We start from the raw sequence: 19,090 nt of genomic DNA, 5'->3' as shown, positions 1-19,090 counted from the left end.
TGTAATGAGATGTGAATGTGACACAATATCAAACTCCAGGTTGGCCATAGACCAGCTCATTTTTCCATAATGATTGAACCCAAGTAGTTCAAGCTTAATCAACAAAAGTTGTTAGTATTTTAACTAGGGGAAACTGCAAATTAAATACATAAAACATATGACCTTATTTACATAATGAGATTTCAAAGTTTCCTAGCCATATTTAATTAAAAATTTCAGGGGCCAATTTTGTGTGTTCGCTCATGTTTACTCATCGCAGCCCTTGAAAACCCCAAACTACACAAACTGCCAGAAGTGGGGGTGTACTCTAGATAGAGTACTGAATACATAGAAGAATTTCACAAGGAGCAAGGTAACGTATGTGTGACCTTCATGATAGTATCAAAGCATATGCAACAAAAAGATAATGCATACATCAAACATGCAAATGGGTAAGAATCATGTGAAATACAAACAGAACATGCAACTTACTAAGGTGCCCTGCTCTAGGAACCAGTCAATTTCTGTGTTGAACTTCATTGATCCCCCTCACTACTCAAGTGCATTATACATAAACTTTGCTTCCTTGTTATATGACAAAAGGATCTTACAGAAAAACAGCAGCAGGACACGTATACAGGTTAGGTACAATTAATCAGAGGTCAGAGCTACAATTAGCATCATATGAATAGGCAAACTGAATGATAGTCAACTTCTTTTAACAAGTTCACAGAGTAAACATCTAGATACAACCAAGAATAGCTACAAAGGTACAATGAAGGAACTGCTTGTCTCAACGATCGTAGATCAAATTTAGGTACAATCAAGCTGTCATATTGTGTAACATACACGAAGGGCTTTTGCTACCAAATTACAGTAACACAAAATGTAACTAACTTGGAACAAAAAAAAGAAAAGGATATGGACTAGATACCAGTCTATCACACGTGTGGAAAGCATTTGGTCTTTGGAAGCACATATAGCACCCGTATAGCCACTGGTAAGGGAACCGCCACGAGTTGTTAGCACTCATAGCTCAAATTCATCATCCAACTTGAGTGCCTCAGCAGCAGCCTCCTCTTCATCATCGTCTATTGCAAAATATGGGTTATGCACCTCAGGCCGGAACCTGTACCCGGTGAACACATAGAATGCAAGGGTGGCAATCTCCCCAGCCAGGACGCTAGTCCAGAGATACCGGTAGGAGGTGATGGTCACCAGAGCGTAAACCACGACGCGTGTGAAGTAAATGTAGCAAATGACGACCACGTAATACTGGCGGAAAAGGGTGAGCTTCATCAGGTTCACGGCGGCTTTCCCATCTGAGCGGGCAGCCTCACGGAGGTTCTTGATTGACCACACAATGGGGAAGAGCACGGCGCAGCAGCAGACAACATCCACCAGCAGGAATATCTGCCTCCAAGTAACCCAGTCCCGGGCATAAGGCCCAGATTCATCGATGACCACCTGCGCAATGTTGGCCACGACCTGGAGGGGGATGACCACCATGAGCACCTTCTTCTCACGGTCGGCCAGGTAGGGCTTGAGGAAGGACCAGCCAGTGCCGATGAGCACAATGAGCGTGAAGAGCGAGATCCCCTTGAAGAAGCTGAAGATGTAGAAGAGCACATCCCAGCCGTGCGCGGTGCCGGTGCGCTCGATGTAGGACTTGTCCTCGGCCTCGGCGAGGAGGTTGAAGGCCTTGAGCACGAGCACCGCGAGCATGAAGTAGTGGATCCGGAACACGGCGGCGCGCTTGCGCAGCAGTATGGAGACCCAGGCGGCGACGAGCCCGGCGTAGGCGACGCATAGGAGGAAGTAGATGGAGGGCAGCGCGGCGGAGCCGACGGAGAGGTACGCGCGCTCGCCGGTGGCCGGGTCGACGTTGTACATGGCGGAGCTGACGTCCATGGAGACCTTGAGGTTCCCGCCGGTGAGGCAGTTGGCGAAGACGAGCGTGTACTGGCCGGGCTCGGAGACGCGGAAGGCGGTGGTGAAGGAGGAGGAGCGGGCGACGGCGACGCCGGCGGGGTTGGGCGCGGGCTTGAGGCGGTCGAAGGAGTAGGCGAGCTTGACGAGGTCGGACTGGAGCGCGCAGGTGACGTCGAGGTCCTGGAGCTGGCGGAGGACGTGGACCCAGGCGTCGAGGGTGGAGAGGAAGAAGCCGAACTGGGAGAGGTCGAGGTCGGAGGAGGCGGGCGGGTCGAAGGCGATGCCGGAGACGTTGAGCTCGAGGGTGCCCTGGTGGGAGAAGCCGAATTCGTCGAGCGGGATGATGGTGCGCGGGTCGGCGCGGATCACCGTCTCCCGGATCTCGGCCGCCGCCGGGAAGGCGACGAGGGCGAGGACACCTAGGAGCACCGCGGCGAGCGGCGGCGCGGCCATCGGAGCGGTTGGTGCGATCTGAGGAGAGGGGGGAGACGGTGGGATTTGGGATTTGGAGGGCGAGCGGCACGCGGTGGCGTGATTTGTCGGTAAAGGCGACGGGCTTCAGGTCCGGCCCGACGACGAGGAGATGACCCCGTCTATTTTCCTCTTATTATTATCTTTTCATCTATAAAACCAAATTAAACTCGCTGAACAATGTAGATAATACGTTTATGGGTGTGACTAGACTGAGAATTAACTTCGTGATGAGAACCAACATGTGGTTGATAGTTAGGAAGGTAGTGGCACCCCAGTTCAGCAGAGTTCAAATCCCGAATTTAACAGTTTGGTGTCTCATAAAGGAGAAATATTTTTCAATGGGAGGCGACAATCCCATCGACAGCGAGCCGTCTATAGTGACTTCGTCAATCTCAAGATCTGTCGGATCAGATCTTCCACACTCTCTGTCGGAGATGCTCATAGAGGTAGGATGTGCATGCGTTCATAGGGGTGAGTGTCTAGACGTATGTGTGAGCGTCTTTAATTGTACTGTGTTTCGCAAAAAAAAAAAAAAACTTCGCGCTCAGTCATATAGAATGTGACCATTTCTCAGTCGATTGAGAACTAACTTCGTGCTCAGTCAGATGATATCATCAAATCTCAGCTAGCAAATCCCATATATTATATTAACTATGAGTCTATTAATTTTTCAACTAAAAACTAAGTATCAAGAAAATATACCGGCTCACTGAACAATGGTTGTATTTATATACACTAGATTTGATTGTGTGGTTACCTAAACCCTAGCCCGAACACCTCTTGGTGAGACACCGAGGACATGATTTTTGTCTCTCGATGTTTACATATTTTTTCATTCGATGGGCTTTGATGTGAAGGTGTTTCTCATACGATAAAGACGGTGTTGTCTCAAGTGAAAAACAGTTGGTCTAATCTCATCCAGGTGTCGTTTGGCATGGTGTTGTTGGTGAGTTTGAGAGATTTTGTGATATTTATGGATGACAAGTGGATTTTATCCATTAGCATGGCTCACTAGGCATCTTTCCCTACATTACATAGGCATCATCTGCAATAACCCCTTTTTAAGCTTTCTTCAGCAAATTATTGTCATAGACAATGGCATGGCAAAGTTCGAGCTATTGTCCGCATAGATCTAGGTGGTGCTCTCACCGATATGCTTGGCACAAACATTACAGTTTATACTATTGTTGTGACTTAATGAGATTATATCGTCAACATGTCTTTGTGGTAACATCAATAAATGGACATACCCCTTATCCATTGTTGGCGAGAGCTATGAACATACAATAACAAGAAGTTTAACTGTAGAGTCAACAACACTTTTAATACGTACGGACTTAGTTGTAACTTTTCACTTGGTATAGTTTTTTTAGTTTATGTGCTCAATTATCGGTTTAACTAGGTTAATAGTGGTTCTACATATTACATGAACTATGAACTTAGAATCGCAATTGTGTTTCTATAAGCGAAAATTTATAAAGAAAGTGCTCACCCTTAGCTACATTTTTCCAGAGCATCTCTAACAGATCCCGTAAATAATGACCCTTAAAACACATTTGAAGGGCATTATAAATGTGTTTTAAGAGTTGAAAATACCTCGGGCCGATCCGATCATGTAAAGGAAACCATAAAATTGCATCTTGGAGAATATGCCACTAAATGACCCACCTACTAGTTTTTTTCTTTTTTTTTACCAAATTCTCCTTCCCCATTAGGTTGAACTGCCACGGCCGGCCACCTCGTGCGCCCGCAATGCCGCAGCGCTCGCTGGCTACGTGCCTCCACGCACCGCCGCGTGTCGTCGCCCATCTGGCGCGTCTGCTCGCCCCGCGCACGTGCTTGCTCGCCAGGACGCCAGCCCCGCCCTTCTTCGGTCCTACCTTTCTCCGGCCCTGCCCCGCACGTTCCAGTGTGCGGCGGCGGATTCCGGCGGTCAAATTCTGGCGAAAATTTCGCGACGGAAGTACGGCGACGCTACTGCTCATACGAGGTTTGATCGGTTTACATGTGTCTGTCTATATTACTCGGTTTTGCCTTCAAACCTGCATATACTAGGGTCGCGGGCGTTTGTTCTCAGTGCCCTGTAAAAAAAATTACAGGTCAAGCTAGTTTATGGAATTTGATCTACGCACATTTTTCAGCCAAAACTATAAAAACCGGTACCTTTACGGATTTGACCAGTTTTGCAGGATGTGCTAGAGTTCTCTCGTTGGGTAGTCTTGCACACACTTGGGTGTCGGTGGTAGCCACGGCGTGATCCGAAATAAGCAATTATAAGCAGCCAACATGATTTTTGTACTAAGCTAATGCAGATATTGTGATTAAATTGCATGTGTTAGGTTCGAAGTTAGTTGCGAGTGGTGTTTCAGTCGCTGTCTCGATTATTAGTTTACACGTCCAGCGGACGCCCTGACTAATTAAGTGTACTTTTACCAACTTGCAGCTACCATTTCCACTAGCATTTCAGTACCTAGTTGTTTCATGGATGTTTATTTAAGATCATCAGCACATCTAGTTGATGCCCCATTCCCAATTTCCCAGCTTTATAAACTGAAGCCAATCTTGGCCAAACAAGATCTCCCACGTTCTGGCAACATAAGAAATAATTCAGGGTCTGACAAACCACATAGCCGAATGCCAGAATGTTAACTGGTATTCGAATGCTGAACCAATCAGCCGTTATGTCCCATGCATCCGATGAAACAATTCAAATTTAAGGTGAAACATCTCAAAAGACAACAAGAAAAGTTCGAGTGAAAGAGTGTGTTGGTTCGAGTTACTCAAGCCGACTCAAATTAGTGTACTTCGAGCAACTTTTAGCTACCACTAGGTATAGTATAGAACCGGCGAAGGATCGGGCCGGCCGTGACCATTGAGAAGGCCGGTGGACGCATGCCGACCTGACCGGCATCACCATTGAGCCATATAACTTATCCCTTCACAAATGCCCCTTTCCGTTCCAGATTTAAGGTTAGACTAAGATTTGAGAATTAGACTTGAACATGTGTTCATGTATCATCCCTATAGGATCCAAAGAAAGATCTCTCTACCTAAATACTATTGAGTTGTATCCAAAGCCCCATTTGGTGAATTGGTCTCTCCCGGTCAAGATCCTGTAGGATGCGAAGTCTCTGCCGCGGAATTCTATCTAGCTCTGATCTCCCTTGTCTGTGATTCTAACAGTTCATCGCCGATATCTCCCCTAGATTCTACCTCATGGTATATTTTTGGAGGATTTTATCTCGACAGTTATTCAAGATGTTGAGGGTTAGTTCGAAGTTATATCGAGTTACATCTCTCGTGAGTCTATCGTGTTTATCTTCTCCCCCTTTTTCCCTTGGGTCAATTCGTGAAGATCGGGCAACAACCCGTGGTCAAGCCACATCAGCTGCACTCTATGATGCTTCGCCCGAGGACCACATCACTAAAATGTTGTGTTATTGGAGTCTGACTTTCTTTCTTAATATGATTTTATTTTTTTATCTTTTTATTAGACTTGATACTTGTTGTTTTTCTAGATTTGAAGGTTTATTCACTACAACTTACAATTCCTTTGTTGCTAGTCGATTAATAGATTTTTTATTTATTTTGATTATGTTTTTAAACATGGGTACATAAATTTTGTATGATTTTTGTATACAAGATATGGATTGCAATTGCTACCACATAACCAATGGAGTCACTTCCACTAAAGTTAGCATTTGTAGTTGTAAGTGTCCCATAACTGTATACAACACCTTTTTTGCATTGCTAGAACTGACCACTTTTTTGTGGCAACCGGCAGATTTTTGCTTGGAGTCACTATAAACATAGCGACTATTGCAACCGCTACTTCTTATATGTACTTGTTTTTTGGAAACTCATAGATGGAACCAGGTCCTGCACTAGAATACTCTACTCGGACACCTATCTACACTAACTCAGCCTCTTACACTTCACAACTATTCTAAACTTTGGTATAACACTAGGAAGTTGTAGTGGGGTGGCACGTAGCGCTCGTAGGTAAACTTGAGGCGATCAATGAAAGAAGGTTTTAATATATTTTATAAATAAAAGAGGGGATAAAAGATAAAACATTTTTTTATCTAAATTTACCTTAAAAGAAGGCAAGGTGACAAATGATAAAGTATTTTTTTGTTAAATAATGCCGAACTACTTTTTTTCCCGGATAAAAGAGATCAAGAATGATAAGGCGATTGGTCTTCATAGGAAGGCAGTAGTATATTTTCTGGATAAAGAGGCGACGTATCTTGCAGCATTTTTTCAAAGTAGACAGTAATATTTTTGTTTGATAAAAGAGGTAACGAACAATTCAACAACCTTTTTTTAAGTTCTTTTTTAAAGTATGAAGTAGTAGTTTTATTGGATAAAAGAGGCGATACACGATCCAACAGTTTGATATGTTTCCTAAATAAAAGAATCGACAAATCATTGAGAATTTTTAAAAGTAGGCAGCAATATATTTGATGGAGTACCCAAAAAAATTGCCAGATAAATAAGCAACATGCGATAAAGATTTTTTACCTACTAAAGTACCGCTAAAGGTAAGGTTGAGCAACGACATTTGTTCCAAAATAACATAACAGCTGAAAACGTATTGTTTGATAGCACTGTTCATCGCAGATATAGTATATCGATGACAAAAGGGGTAGTATGGACAAAAAAACACTGGATGACCGTAGGGCAATGGGAAAAAGGGGGTAGTACGCTAGTAGCACTACATAGTAGCTGCAGTGCCTGGAGTGAGGACAACTCTCATCGGTTGAAAGATGCGATGTACGACGGAGCAAGTTTTTTCAGAGATATCGGTAAGAAGAAAACAGTATTTTCGTCGAATAGAAGAGACGGCACATGGTGGAGTATTTTTTGTTTTCGGAGTTGATATAGAAAAAATTGATCGTACAGTGGAGTAAGTATATTTTTTCGATGATACTGTAAAAAAACGCAACATTATTTTCCCTTAGTGAAAGAGATGACAAATGTTGGATTTTTTTGGAATTACCATTGAAGAATTAGCACCGCTGAAGAATTACCGGCGGGTAATTACTGCCTGTTGAGGTTGAAGATTCGTGTTAAAATTACCACCCTTATGCGCCGGAAAACAACCGTCGTAGAAATATGCATAAACTGAATATTTCTACCGAATTAATACACAAAATACTAACTGAAACTTTTAAAAACTGCTATCAAACTTTTTGTAAAAAAGTCTAAGAAAAAGTTTTAAAAAATGGAGCACATGCGCACTGTTCACAGGCATGAGGAGCCGGCAAATCCCTCTAGCCACATAATTTCGTAGGGTTTTCCGTAAGCTCGCTTCCGTAGGTTTAGCATAATGCTACAGTTACAGACTGATTTTTACAAATCCTACTTAAGAGCGCACGTGACAAGAAGGTAGAGGGGATCACGCCCTGAATTCACAGGAGGTTAGAGCATCTCCACTCGTTTGCCCTCCCCACGCCGAAATCTGGGGAAATTTACGTTCGGATTGGACGTAAATTTGGCGTGGGGAGGAGTAGTTTCCCACCCGCGTTCTCAGGCGAAGACGGTGATCTAAATTTGAAAAACGGAAACTTGACAAATTACGGCTTAAAACGGTCGAATTTAGACTAAATTTAATGATATTTACTATATAGAGGGCGAAGTTCATACAGAGAGACCGAATTCGACTATATTTCGAATTTGGCTAGGGGAATACAACTGTAAATATTAAAACACGGCGCTCTACATGCCGAAATGGCGGTATAACACCGTGTAGTCCATGTCGCCGCCATCATCGTCGGAGCCGTCGTCGTCGAACTGCGGCGGCGCCGAAGCCGCCTGGCTGCTGCCTTGGCCGGCGTCTCCCCACCGGCCACTGGTGCGAGGCGGGGACGGCGATGGCTTGTACCAGTGGTCGTCGGAGGCTTCGAGGTCGACGATGGGGACGGCGGCGCCGGATGGAGGAGTCGCAGGCCGGCGGTAGCGAGCGACGTCCTCGAGGAGCCTCGCCTGCCGCTCCGCCTCCTCCTTCTCCCACTGCTCCCTCGACCAGGCGCAGGCCTGGTCGAGTGGCATGGCATTCTCAGCGGGGACGAGGTCCTGGAGGGACCTCGCGATGACGGCCTCGAGGATGGTGGCGTCCTCGGAGCTTTCGGCCTCCTCCACCTTCACCTTCGCCGGCTTGCGCTTCCGCTCGCCGGAGGTGTCGTGTTCGCGCTTGGGGCGGAGCCATCCTTGTGCCGTCGAGGCCTCGCGGATGACGATGCCGCCACCGTCGCGCGCGCGGTTGCTCGGCGGGGAAGCCGGCTCCTTTTTCACCGGCGCCAAGGATGGCGCCGACCTGGAGAGCGACCTCGACGCCGAACCGGACGACGAGGAACTGGCAGCCATGCGCCGTGGCTACCAGCTGCTTCCCCGGCGGCGGGCCGGCCGATGCCCTCGGCAGTCGGGGGCATCGTCAGAATGGGGAAGTTGCCGCCCTCGATGTGTTCGAGGACGGCCTCGAGTGTCCGGCCCGGCGCGCTCCACCAACGCCGGCGACCCGCGGCGTTGTTGCGCGGAGGCGGAGGCGGCGGGCCGTCGTAGGAGGCGAGCTCCCGCTCCCACCGCCGCAGGAAGTACGAGTTCCACCTCGTGTAGTTGTCGGGGTGGTAGCGCGGGTCGGCGCGCTCTTCGTCCGTCAAGGTCATCCGGCCTCCTCGATGGCGGCGTCGAGGGCGTGGCCCCGGGGCGGCGGCGGGATTGGCACGCCGCCCGCACTTAGCCGCCACCCGCCGCCGGGAGGCCTCGTGTCCGGCGGGCAGGGGTACCCCGCCTGGTGGAGGAGGTGCCCCTCCCACGCGTGGAGCGATCGGCGAGGGAAACCGTTGTTGGCCGCGCCATCTTCGTCGTTGTAGGCCATGTAGCTCGTCGAGGGTCGAGGGAAGGAAGAGGAAGAGGAAGAGGAAGAATGGTGCGACGCGTCGCGGCGAGCGGGGTATTTAGGCGGGGCAGGAGCCGGCGATTTATTGCCGCGTGGATGCTACGCGTCCGCGGCGAGCTGACCGGCGGCAGCCTTAACTGCACGCGGAAGACGATGCGTCTGTCGCTGACCGGCCGGCTCCACCTCTGCGGCGAAGACGAAGCGAAAACGCGGGAGAGATTTCTCGGTGTTTCGCGCGCTTTCGCTTCATCCGGAGTCCCCGAGCGCGCCTCGGGGACCGGGGATGGCGTGGGCTCGCCGGATGGATTTAGGCCCAAATCCGGAGAAAAACGAGGAACCGGGGGCACGACTGGGCCGAAAATCGCCGTCCGGATGACAAAACCGTCGCTCGGGGGTCTCTTCGGGGAGACGAGTGGGGATGCTCTTAGCATTATTTGAACCAACCAGGTGCATCCACATATTTCCGTAGGGTTTTCCGTAAGTTGGCTTCCGTAGGTTTAGCATTATTGAATATATTGTATAAAATTTTCACTGGCATATCTTCATCTAGTACTTGCATGGATGCTTTTGTAAGATCAACACCACATCAAGATGGTTCCCCATTCGTAGGTTTACAAACTAGAACCCTCTGTTCCAGAAGGCCGGTGCTTCCTACTGTCCCAAAATATAACACGTTTTGGTTTAGAACGGATGTACTGTATACGGTGCTAAACCGAGCAGCCCGTTTTATCACTCCATGATTCCGATGAAACTAAAGCAGAAAGGTAAGTTTAACATGAAACCTCTGAGAAAACAACAAGAAAAGGTTTCAGGTGAAAGAGTGTGTCAGTTTGAGTTGCTACTCTTTGGCACTGTCAGACCATCAGTTTTCACGACATGGATCCTGCAACTGCTACGTGCCTACGTCATGGGATCCATGGCCCAGTTTTGATATGAACATCGCGGATCAATTATCAGATCGTCAGTTTTCGTGTGAAAATGTCTGATCAATTATCAGACCGTCAGTTTTCATGTTAAAATCTCGGATCAGACAAATACAATCATGAATTGATCACTGAGCAACTACCAACTATGAAACATTTGATGAAGAAGGATTTTCAGTCGCGGCTTCAGGTTTCTACTGGTGTTGCCTGTCGAGCAGCTGCTGCACCCTGAGCTCCAGCTCCCGGATCCTCGGCGCCCACTCGCGCCTTATCTCTATCGGCCTCACCTCCCCGACCACCTCCACGGTCTTGGCGCCGCCGATGCCACCTCCCTTCTTCTCCTGCCGACGCGCCGCCGGCCTCGCTCCGGCGTTCCGCCTTTTCTCCTTCTTCTTGGCCTCCTTCGCCGCGGCCGCCCGCTGCAACGCCCGCAGCACGTCCGACCCGCGCAGCTGCCCCGCGGGCGACTCCGACGGTCGTCGCCTCCCGTAAGGCTCCTCTGGCTCCTCCGGCTCGACGACTGGCTCTTGCTCGTCCCACGGGTCCCCGAAGAAGCTCTCGTCGACGGCGTCCTCGTCGCCGCTGCCTCCCCCGCCGTCGTCGTCCCATGCGCGGTCGCGGCGCGCGCCTCTGCGGCGTGGCCTGACGCAGACGGCGGTGCGCGGCCGCGCGTGGCGACGGCAGGGGGCGGCGGCGCGCGGTTGCGAGTGGAGAGGTAAGAAGCAGCGTGCGGTGGGGAACATCGCGGATCGGTGGATACTGCTGCCGCCCTGCATTATCTGCAGACACCAAGTGGACTATAAACAGAGCAGTGGACTGAACATTTCTTTCCATTTCCGTCCGAGTGCTAACTGAATTTACAGAACTCCGTTACATCTGTAGCCGCTCCGCATCTCCGCTGAAGCCTGAACTCTACGTGCAGTGGCGTCCAGAGCAATTTCCGATATATCCATATGGCATTCCTCCCGGGTTTGTAGTGCATCGGCCGATGCAGAGTCCAAAGACACGACCACCTCTGTTATCTGAAAGAAACTCATGCATAGTCACTATGACAACAACAACAACAACAAATCGAGAATCATGCTTAAACCAGCGAGAGATACATACATTCATCCCCTACATTCCTAGCAGTACAAGATAGAGCAGAACTTTGCAAGTAGAATCAAAATTCTGAAACGCGAGCGTCTCTATGAACAAAATTACAACAGCGAACGAAATCCCGGCTACGAGGAGGAGCCGCCGCTGACGGGCACTGCCTCGTACAGCTTGGCAAAGTAGAACTGGGTGGAGATGAAGCCACGGTTCTTGACGCGCCACCCGGCGGCGCGGAGCGCCTCCTCGATGTCCTTCTCGGAATGCAGGTACGCGCGCGTGGCCTTGGACGGGCCCGGGAACAGCTCGCCGACGCGCTTGAGGATGTCGAAGTAGACCGTCTTGGGCGCGAAGCTGATGACGAGCCGCTTCTCGGCGAGCGAGGCGAGGTGGCGGATCATCTTCTGCGCCTCCTCCCGCGGGTAGTGGATGAGCACGTCCAGGCACACCACGATGTCGTAGCGGCCGTCCAGGCTCTCCAGGTCCCGCACCTCGAACCGCGGCATGCGGAACTCCGGCGACCCGCCCGCCGCCTGGGCCAGCTGCGCCTGCCGCTGCGCCTCCGAGACCATGGCGGCGGAGATGTCGGAGGCGAGCACGGAGGCCCCGGCGGACGCGAGCGGGATGGAGAGCGACCCCGTGCCGCACCCGGCGTCGCACACCGTGGCGCCGGCGAGCGGCACGTCGGGCGCGTCCCGCAGCATGGCCAGCGTGGCGGCCACCGTCTGCGCGTGGCCCTCGCGGATGTCCAGCTGCACGCGGTTCACGTCGTCCGTGGCCGACCCGTAGATCTTGCGCCACCGCTCGAATCCCGTGGAGTTGAAGTAGGCGCGCACCGCCTCCTTGTCCCCGCCGCCCACCGCCTCCGCCTGCGCCTTGCGCCGGCGCTCAGGGTCGGAGAGAGATACAGCCGCCGCCAGCGCGGCCGCAGCGGCTGCCGCGGCGGGCAGCGAGAGCGCGGGGAGGTCCGCGACCTGTGGCAGAGCCGACGCGACGGTCAAAGCCTTGCGATGCTGGCGAATGCGGAGCTGGGATTGAGCATGCGGTATTGGGGAAAGTGAAGGCGTCGGGGAGTGAAGGCGGGAGAGCGGCGCGGTGGAGAGGGCGGCGCGCGCCATGGTCGGAGTGTGGAGGAGTAGCTGATTCTTCTTCGGCGAGTGGTTCGCGGGTGCTGGAGGTGGGGATTTTGGGGATAGGGTTTTTGTGGATAGCCCCTAAAATAAATTAATATTTAATATGCCATGCCTGCTGGGTGCTGGCATTGCAGAGAAGGGCCGCATTCAGATGGCTGGATTATCTGAGGGTGGTAAACAAGAATTACAGTTCCGAGTTTTTTTTCTTTTTTGAGAATCTAATTACAGTTCCAACTGGACTTGCTATTTCTCAAAAGATCTTAAAGTGGGCCTGTTTTTGCACGGCTACGTTATGCTAGGCCGATACTGGTGCTCTCGGAAAAGAATGGGCGAAATTCCGCCGACCAGGTCGGCACCTGCACCGCGCCGCACACCCCCTCGCGCGGTGTGGGCCGGCCCGGTTAGGCGTTTTTTCCTGTTTCTTTCTTTCTTTTTTCATTTTCTTTTCTGTTTTCTGTTTTTTTTTCTGTTTTCTTTTTCACTGTTTCTTTACTCTCACGTTTAAAATTATAAATTTTTGAAAAATGTTCAAATTTTGAATTTTTTTTGAACGAATTTCGAAATTTAAACAAATTTTTAATCTTGAACGAATTTTTAAATTTGAACAAATTTTAAGTTTTGAACGAATTTCGAATTTGAACAAATTTTTACTCTTGAACAAATTTCCAAATTTCAGAAGAATTTTGAATTTTGAACAAAAAAAATTCGAACGGTTTTTGAAATTTGAACGAATTCGAAATTTGAACAAATTTTAATCTTGAACAAATTTCCAAATTTCGGAATAATTTTGAATTTTGAACAAAATTAAATCAAAACGTGAACATTTTTTATTTCCAAAATTTCGAATCTGAACATATTTTGAAATTTTGTTCTCCGATTTTTTTTTAAAGTTAGATATTGAAAAAGAAAAATATTAACAAAAAAAAACAGCAAACAAAAGAAAAAAAAACGTACCTACTACTAATGGGCCGCGGCCCAACCAACCGGCCTGGTAGGTGGGGTGTGCGGTGGCGCGTACACACCGACCAGGTCGGTGTACATCACTCCCCAAGAATGGGAGCGCCTACTCTCCGGCCTTAACGGGAGTGACGGTTCGCTCCGTCTGAAGAGCTCCCTTCTGGGCCGCTCCACGTACGGCCCAACAAAAGGTAATGTTTCTCCCACTTTTTTCTCCTTTCAGTTCAGATTTAAAAATTGTTTAAATTTTAAATCTAAAAAAGTTTGGATTAAAAATATTTCAGATTTAAAAAATATTCGATCTAAAAAAGTTCAAATCTAAAAATGTTCGAATCTAAAAATGTTCAAATCTCAAAAAGTTCAAATATCAAAAAGTTCAAAATTTGGAAAAAGTTCAAAATCAAAAAATGTGCAGATCGAAAAAATGTTTGAATCTTAAAAAGTTCGAATTTGAAAAAAGTTCAAAAATCAAAAAATGTTCAGATTTCAAAAATGTTTGAATCTGAAAAGTTCGAATTTGGAAAAGTTCAAAATTCAAAAAATTTCAAAAATTTAAAAAGTATATAAAAATCGACCAAAAATATAAGAAAACCCGAACAGAAAAACTTTGAGAAAATGAACACACAAACAGCCACTAAACAACCAAAACCCATGAAAACCGAGGGAAAACTTGATAGAACCGGTGGAGTACGACGCAGGCACAACTTACGATAAAATGGGCCTGGCCCAGTAGCTAGTTTCTTCAGGCGGGAGCGATCCTAACGCCCGCAATAAGCGGCGAATAGGATTTGCCAAAAAGAATCCTGCTTGTAGCTTTTGTGGGACTGTCAATTGAGAAGGCCCAAAGTCCAAGCTTATACACAAATCTCCTGCATATGAATTGGGTATTGTCAGGCCCATATAGAAAATTAGATATTAGGCTGAACAAATCTTAACTGGGCTAAGGTCCATGTCTGTCTTTCTTTTTCAAGTGTTTTGTGTCTTGGATTTTTCATGTTTGAAGAAAACCCATTTGAGTATTCCGCACATCATTTTTTGTTATATATAGAAGAAGATGTGCATGATATCTCTCTTAGCAAAAGAAATGTATAAGATATTTTTTTGAAGCAAGGTATAAGATATTATGAGTTCTGGATTTTGTAAGTATTTCAACCTAACTATATGGGTGGACGGTGACAACGGATTCACTACCAAGTGGGCTCAAGTTGAAGACTAGGCACGACAAGACAAGGTGGATCAAATCAACAAGATGGCCCCATAGACATAAGGTGGCCCATGTCTAACACAAGGTTGCCCCCTAAACAAGCAACTCGGTCTCCTCCACCCGACAAAACTGGTTGATTCTCGAATCGTCACTTTGGACCGACTCCTGAAGCGTCGGGCGACGACTGCTGGGATCAACATCAATAGAGGTGTTACTACAGCTCATAAATGTGGGAACTGTCACCCAACGTCTACTATGCATTAACCCTCCAGTTACCAATGTATTAACCAGTAGTAATTCTCCCACTATGCTATTAATATAACCCGACCAAGTTCCCTATATAAAGCATGGCCTAGGATCCTATAAGAAGGTCATATTGATACACATGCGAACACTCACAGCTCCATATAATTATCATGATACACAGAAATAAGACAAAAAAATAAGAAGGAGTAGAGTGTTACTGCTTGTGACGGTAAAGCACACGTCCGTTGGGAACCCCAAGAGGAAGGTATGATGAGTACAGCAGCGAGTTTTCCCTCAGTAAGAAACCAAGGTTATCGAACCACTAGGAGATGAAGATCACGTGAAGGTTGTTGGTGAAGGAGTGTAGTGCGGCGCAACACCAGGGATTCCGGTGCCAACGTGGAACCTGCACAACACAATCAAACTACTTTGCCCCAACTTAACAATGAGGTTGTCAATCTCACCGGCTTGCCGAAAACAAAGGATTAAACGTATGGTGTGGAAAATGATGTTTGCTTGCAGAAAACAAAAAAGAACAATGATTGCAGTAGGTTGTATTTCAGATGTAAAAGAATGGACCGGGGTCCACAGTTCACTAGTGGTGTCTCTCCAATAAGATAAATAACATGTTGGGTAAACAAATTACAGTTGGGCAATTGACAAATAGAGAGGGCATAACAATGCACATACATATCATGATGACTACTATGAGATTTACTTAGGGCATTACGACAAAGAACATAGACCGCCATCCAGCATGCATCTATGCCTAAAAAGTCCACCTTCGGGTTAGCATCCGCACCCCTTCCGCATTAAGTTGCAAGCAACAGACAATTGCATTAAGTATTGTGCGTAATGTAAACAATACAAATATCTTTAGACAAAGCATTGATGTTTTATCCCTAGTGGCAACAGCACATCCACAACCTTAGGGTTGCTGTCACTCCCCCAGATTCAATGGAGACATGAACCCACTATCAAGCATAAATACTCTCTCTTGGAGTTACAAGTATCAACTTGGCCAGAGCCTCTACTAGCAATGGAGAGCATGCAAGATCATAAACAACACATATATGATAGATCAATAATCAACTTGACATAGTATTCCATATTCATCGGATCCCAACAAACACAACATGTAGCATTACAAATAGATGATCTTGGTCATGATAGGCACCTCACAAGATCTAAACATGATGGCACAATAGGAGAATACAACCATCTAGCTACTGCTATGGACCCGTAGTCCAAGGATGAACTACTCACGCATCAGTCCGGAGGCGGGCATGGTGATGTAGATCCCTCCGGTGATGATTCCCCTCTCCGGCAGGGTGCCGGAGGAGATCTTCTGAACCCCCCGAGTTAGGGTTGATGGTGGCGGCGTCTCTGGAACTGTTATGGTATTTTGGCTCTCGGTACTAGGGTTTTCGGGGACGAAGGAATAAATAGGCAAAGGGGCAGCGTCGGGGGAGCCAGGGGGCTCCCTCCCCACGTCTCGGCGCGGCAGTGGGGCCCCTCGCGCCGCCATATGGGGAGGGCCCCCTGCTGGCCTTCCTCGACTCCTCTTCGGTCTTCTGGAACACTCCGTGGAAAATAGGGCCGTGGGATTTTGTTTCGTCCAATTCCGAGAATATTTGTAAAACAACTTTTCTGAAATCAAAAACAGCAAAAAACAGGAACTGGCACTGTGGCATCTTGTTAATAGGTTAGTCCCAAAAAATGCATAAAAACATTATAAAGTGTGAATAAAACATGTATGTATTGTCATAAAACTAGCATGAAACATAAGAAATTATAGATACATTGGAGACGTATCAAGCATCCCCAAGCTTAGTTCCTACTCGCCCTCGAGTAGGTAAACGATAAAAAGAATAATTTCTGAAGTGACATGCTACCAACATAATCTTGATCAATACTATTGTAAAGCATATGAGATGAATGAAGTGACTCAAAGCAATGGTCTATAGTTTGCTAACAAAAAGATAATGACTAAACAACTGAATCATATAGCAAAAACTTTTCATGAATAGTACTTTCAAGACAAGTATCAAAAAGTCTTGCATAAGAGTTAACTCATAAAGCAATAGATTCTTAATACAAGGTTTTGAAGCAACACAAAGGAAGATTTAAGTTTCAGCAATTGCTTTAAACTTTCAACATGCATATCTCATGGATAATTGTCAACACAAAGTAATATAATAAGTGCAATAAGCAAGCATGTAAGAATCAATGCACACAGTTGACACAAGTGTTTGCTTCTAAGATAGAAAGAGGTAGGTAAACTGACTCAACATAAAGTAAAAGAAAGGCCCTTCGGGAAGCACGGATTAAATCATGTGCTATAGCTTTTTAAGTTTTGAAATCATAAAGAGAGCATAAAAATAAAGTTTTGAGAGGTGTTTGTTGTTGTCAACGAATGGTAGTGGGCACTCTAACCCCCTTGTCAAACAGACTTTCAAAGAGCGGCTCCCATGAAGGACGTTATCTCTACCGAAGCAAGGTAGATCATCCCTCTTCTCTTTTGTTACACATGTATTTTAGTTTTATTTATAGATGACACTCCTCCCAACCTTTTGCTTTCACAAGCCATGGCTAACCGAATCCTCGGGTGCCTTCCAACATTTCACATACCATGGAGGAGTGTCTATTGCAAAATTAAGTTGCTTACTGGTAAATCAGGGCAAAACATGTGAAGAGAATTATTAATGAAAGTTAATTAATTGGGGCTGGGCACCCCGTTGCCAGCTCTTTTAGCAAAATTATTGGATAAGCGGATGTATATGCCACTAGTCCATTGGTGAAAGTCTGCCCAACAAGATTGAAAGATGAAACACCACATACTTCCTCATGGGCTATAAAACATTGACACAAATAAGGAGTAATAAAGTTTTGAATTTTTAAAGGTAGCACATGAAGTATTTACTTGGAATGGCAGAAAAATACCACATAGTAGGTAGTTATGGTGGACACAAATGGCATAGGTTTTTGCTCAAGGTTTTGGATGCACGAGAAGCATTCCCTCTCGGTACAAGGCTTTGGCTAGCAAGGTTGTTTGAAGCAAACACAAGTATAAACCGCATGACAGCAAAACTTACATAAGAACATATTGCAAGCATTATAAGACTCTACACTCGTCTTCCTTGTTGCTCAAACACTTTTACCGTAAAATATCTAGACCTTAGAGAGACCAATCATGCAAACCAAATTTCAACAAGCTCTACGGTAGTTCTCCACTAATAGGTTTAAACTACATGATGCAAGAGCTTAAACATGATCTACTTGAGAGCTCAAAACAATTGCCAAGTATCAAATTATTCAAGACAATATACGAATTACCACATGAAACATTTTCTGTTTCCAACCAAATAACAATAAGTGCTGCGGCTTTCAGCTTTTGCCACAAACATGAAAAATAAAACGAAGAACACAAGTGTTCAAATGAAAAAGCGGAGCGTGTCTCTCTCCCACACAAGCATGTTAGGATCCGATTTATTCAGAAAACTTAAAATAACAAACGAGAATAAAAGCACACTGACGCTCAAAGTAAAGCACATAAGACGAAATTAAAATATAGTTTCACTAGAGGTGACCTGATAAGTTTGATGAAGAAGGGGATGCCTTGGGCATCCCCAAGCTTAGACGCTTGAGTCTTCTTGAAATATGCAGGGATGAACCACGGGGGCATGCATCCCCAAGCTTAGACTTTTCACTCTTCTTGATCATATATATCATCCTCCTCTCTTGATCCTTGAAAACTTCCTTCACACCAAACTCAAAGCAATCTCATTAGAGGGTTAGTGCATAATCAAAAATTCACATGTTCAGTAAGGACACAATCATTCCCAACACTTCTGGACATTACCCAAGGCTACTGAAATTTAATGGAGCAAAGAAATCCACTCAAACACAGTAAAAGAGGCAATGCGAAATAAAAGGCAGAATCTGTCAAAAACAGAACAGTCCGTAAAGACGAATTTTTTCGAGGCACTTAGCATGCTCAGATGGAAAAGCTCCAGTTGAATGAAAGTTGTGTACATATATGAGGATTACTCATGAATTTTTTCAGAATTTGTAGATTTTTCTACAGAGAGAAAAGCTCAAATTCGTGACAGCTAAAAATCTGTTTCTCGCATGTAAATCCAAATCTAGTATCAACTTTCTATCAAAGACTTTACTTGGCACAACAATGCAAGAAAATTAAGATACAAAGGTATTGCTACAGTATTAACAAGCACCTTGACTCAAATAT

The 19,090-nt window shown here is 46.4% G+C and overlaps 3 protein-coding genes across 3 annotated transcripts; all 3 read right to left on the bottom strand.

The window, feature by feature from the left end:
- Positions 1-664: 664 nt before the first annotated feature.
- On the bottom strand, positions 665-2,399 carry LOC124684997 (protein CANDIDATE G-PROTEIN COUPLED RECEPTOR 7). The gene has a single exon (XM_047219265.1). The coding sequence runs from the start codon at positions 2,362-2,364 to the stop codon at positions 1,009-1,011; it is 1,356 nt and encodes a 451-aa protein (XP_047075221.1). The 5' UTR covers positions 2,365-2,399; the 3' UTR covers positions 665-1,008.
- A 7,984-nt stretch (positions 2,400-10,383) lies between these two features.
- On the bottom strand, positions 10,384-10,952 carry LOC124668222. Its single transcript, XM_047205401.1, has one exon. The coding sequence runs from the start codon at positions 10,950-10,952 to the stop codon at positions 10,404-10,406; it is 549 nt and encodes a 182-aa protein (XP_047061357.1). The 3' UTR covers positions 10,384-10,403.
- A 319-nt stretch (positions 10,953-11,271) lies between these two features.
- On the bottom strand, positions 11,272-12,492 carry LOC124668216 (magnesium protoporphyrin IX methyltransferase, chloroplastic). The gene has a single exon (XM_047205391.1). The coding sequence runs from the start codon at positions 12,417-12,419 to the stop codon at positions 11,433-11,435; it is 987 nt and encodes a 328-aa protein (XP_047061347.1). The 5' UTR covers positions 12,420-12,492; the 3' UTR covers positions 11,272-11,432.
- Between the last annotated feature and the right edge of the window lie 6,598 nt (positions 12,493-19,090).

Source organism: Lolium rigidum, chromosome 1, assembly GCF_022539505.1.
Source record: "Lolium rigidum isolate FL_2022 chromosome 1, APGP_CSIRO_Lrig_0.1, whole genome shotgun sequence".
In the NCBI taxonomy this organism is placed as follows: domain Eukaryota; kingdom Viridiplantae; phylum Streptophyta; class Magnoliopsida; order Poales; family Poaceae; genus Lolium; species Lolium rigidum.
This window is presented reverse-complemented; position numbering and strand designations above follow the sequence as displayed.